Raw genomic sequence first — 2353 nt, 5'->3', positions numbered from 1 at the left:
ACCAACCAACTAACCAACCACCCAACCAACCAAGTAATCAACCAACCAACCAACCAACCAGCAAACCAACCAACTAACCAACCACCCAACCAACCGACCAAGTAATCAACCAACCGATCAACAAAACAACCAACCCATCACCTGACCAACCAACCAGCAAACCAACCACCCAACCAACCGAGCAACCAAGTAATCAACCAACCAACAAAACAACCAACCCATCACCTGACCAACCAACCAGAAAACCAACTGACTGACCGACCAAGAAACCAACTGAGTAACCGAGAAAGAAACAGACCAACAAACCAACCAACAGCTCAACCAACCACCCAACCAAGAAGCCAACCAACCAACCAAATTCTAGATTACTATAGAATTAAACAACCAACTTTAGTCTTAACATACAAACTAGTGAACATTATTTCAATTAAACAATTTTTGCCCTTTATTGTGTAACACTAACCAATACTAACCAATTAACAGTAGTAACTCTGGTTGTATACTAACTAGAAGTTTTACAAAAGTTGTTCACTAGCTCTGCTGAAAATTGAAATGTTTTCAGTTTTTAAATAGTTTCAACCAAAATAGTAGATGAAGTAGTGGTTAGCCTCTGGTTTTAGCCGTCTCATTCTGTTTATTAACCAGCTGGTTAATAGATTGCTAGTTAGGCCTCCAGCTGATTGGAAGATCCCAGTAAAACCAAACAGGAAGCTAATAATGAAGCAGCTAGTTAAGAACAAAGTCGTTGGTTTTTGCAGCCAGGAGGCAAAGGGTTAATGTTTGATGTGCGTTTACCTGCTCTGCTCCGTCGCCGTGGTAACCAGTGTGTCCTGTCCAAAACAAACCAGAACATGGAGTTGAAAACATCTGCTGATGGATCACCGTCTAAGACCTGCCCAGGCAGCGGTTTAACTGCGGCTCCTCATCCCATAGCCTACATTTCCCATAATGCACCTGACAGCTGCTGACTCACCACAGGTTTGGAGATCTTGTGCCGGTCGTCCTGTGAACAAACAGTGAACGGTTAGTCTCTGGGGGGAGGGGTCAGGGTAGAGGTCAGAGGTTATCCTGGACTTACTGGGTGCAGCTCTCCGATCATCATGCTGGCGGCCATCTCTCTGGCGTCCGTTGAGTGGCCCACGTCCTCGAAGCTCTCGGTGGCGTTCCCTCCAGCCTGCTCCCTCAGCACCTCTTCCCCTCCTGGATGCTGAAAACAAAAACACAGACTCTACATCAGGTCCGGCATCTCTAGTCGTCCTTTAACGTCTTGGATAAGAACTTTCCAGACTTCCAGAGGTTTTCTTTAGCCGCTCATTGGTTCAGGTCTTTTAGACAAAAACAGAAACTAGTCCAACTGGACCTCAGCTAAGAAAAAACCTTCAACCTCCTTTAACCTTTGACCCTGTCCCATGTCAACAAGTTGGACTGTTTTTGATGGCATTTTGTCTTTTTAAATATCGAGTTATTGGTTCGTAAAATGCCCCAATTGGATCTGATGGTTCGGAAAATGGTTATTTTTCCAGAAATCCGCCATAGATCCGAAACCACCTCATATTCTAAGCTACTAAAGAACCAAATGGAAACCGATGTATTTAGATTGAAAGCCTAAAGTCGGGTTTACACTCGATACTGACATGATAATTTCAATCGTTGCTACAGCTCAAACTGTACGATGAAACCACAGGGTTTAAAAGTTCGCAGCTCCAGATCCTTTTGAATATGGCGACTGTTCTGATTGGACAACAAGCTGTAGGATTGTCCAATCAGAACCCAATTAGTCCAGATTTCCGGCTAAATAAAAAAATTTTTAAACCTCTGCACATTCTGTCCAGAAAGTCTATAGAACAGTTTTCCTAGTGCCATAAACTGAATACTGGTGAAGATTCTCAGTCATCCACTGGACTTTGTTTCCAAGTTTGAAGACGATTCGCTTCCCATCCAACAAGGTTTTGTTTTTGGTCCATTCTATAAAACCTGGAACTAAACGCCATTTCTGACATTTTGAACTGAAAAAGCTTCCTGGATGGAAGACAAACGTCTTTAAACTTGGAAACCAAATCCAGTGGATTGTTTTTGTTTTTTACTTTTTTGGAATGCATAAACTTAATGAGTAAAATGAGCTGGAGGTTTCTTCCTGTTCAAAGGGAGTTTTTCCTCTCCACTGTCGCTACAAGCATGCTTAGTATGAGGGATTGCTGAAGAGTCAATGAGTCGATGCAATTAGCTGGTTTTCCTTAGATAGAAAACTTTGACTCAATTTCACTGGATGATCTGGTGAAATGGAAAGTGCCCTGAGATGACATGATGTGAATTGGAGCTATAGAAATAAACTGAATTAAAGTTACTTAAAATT

At 42.3% G+C, this 2353-nt stretch overlaps 1 protein-coding gene across 1 annotated transcript in view; it reads right to left on the bottom strand.

The window, feature by feature from the left end:
- LOC107100173 (cytochrome b5) overlaps nt 1-2353 on the bottom strand; it is a 19076-nt gene that overhangs the window by 9085 nt on the left and 7638 nt on the right. The window contains exons 2-4 of the mRNA XM_015398566.1: nt 1079-1207; nt 974-1003; nt 796-830 (exon numbers count right to left, since the gene is read on the bottom strand). Of these exons, the coding sequence (XP_015254052.1) occupies nt 796-830; nt 974-1003; nt 1079-1207 (194 nt within the window). The remainder of the gene's footprint in view (nt 1-795; nt 831-973; nt 1004-1078; nt 1208-2353) is intronic.

This window comes from Cyprinodon variegatus, unplaced genomic scaffold (genome assembly GCF_000732505.1).
Source record: "Cyprinodon variegatus isolate N-32 unplaced genomic scaffold, C_variegatus-1.0 Scaffold942, whole genome shotgun sequence".
NCBI classification, from domain to species: domain Eukaryota; kingdom Metazoa; phylum Chordata; class Actinopteri; order Cyprinodontiformes; family Cyprinodontidae; genus Cyprinodon; species Cyprinodon variegatus.
Note: the sequence above shows the minus strand (reverse complement) of the source record. Positions and strands in the feature narration are given on the sequence as shown.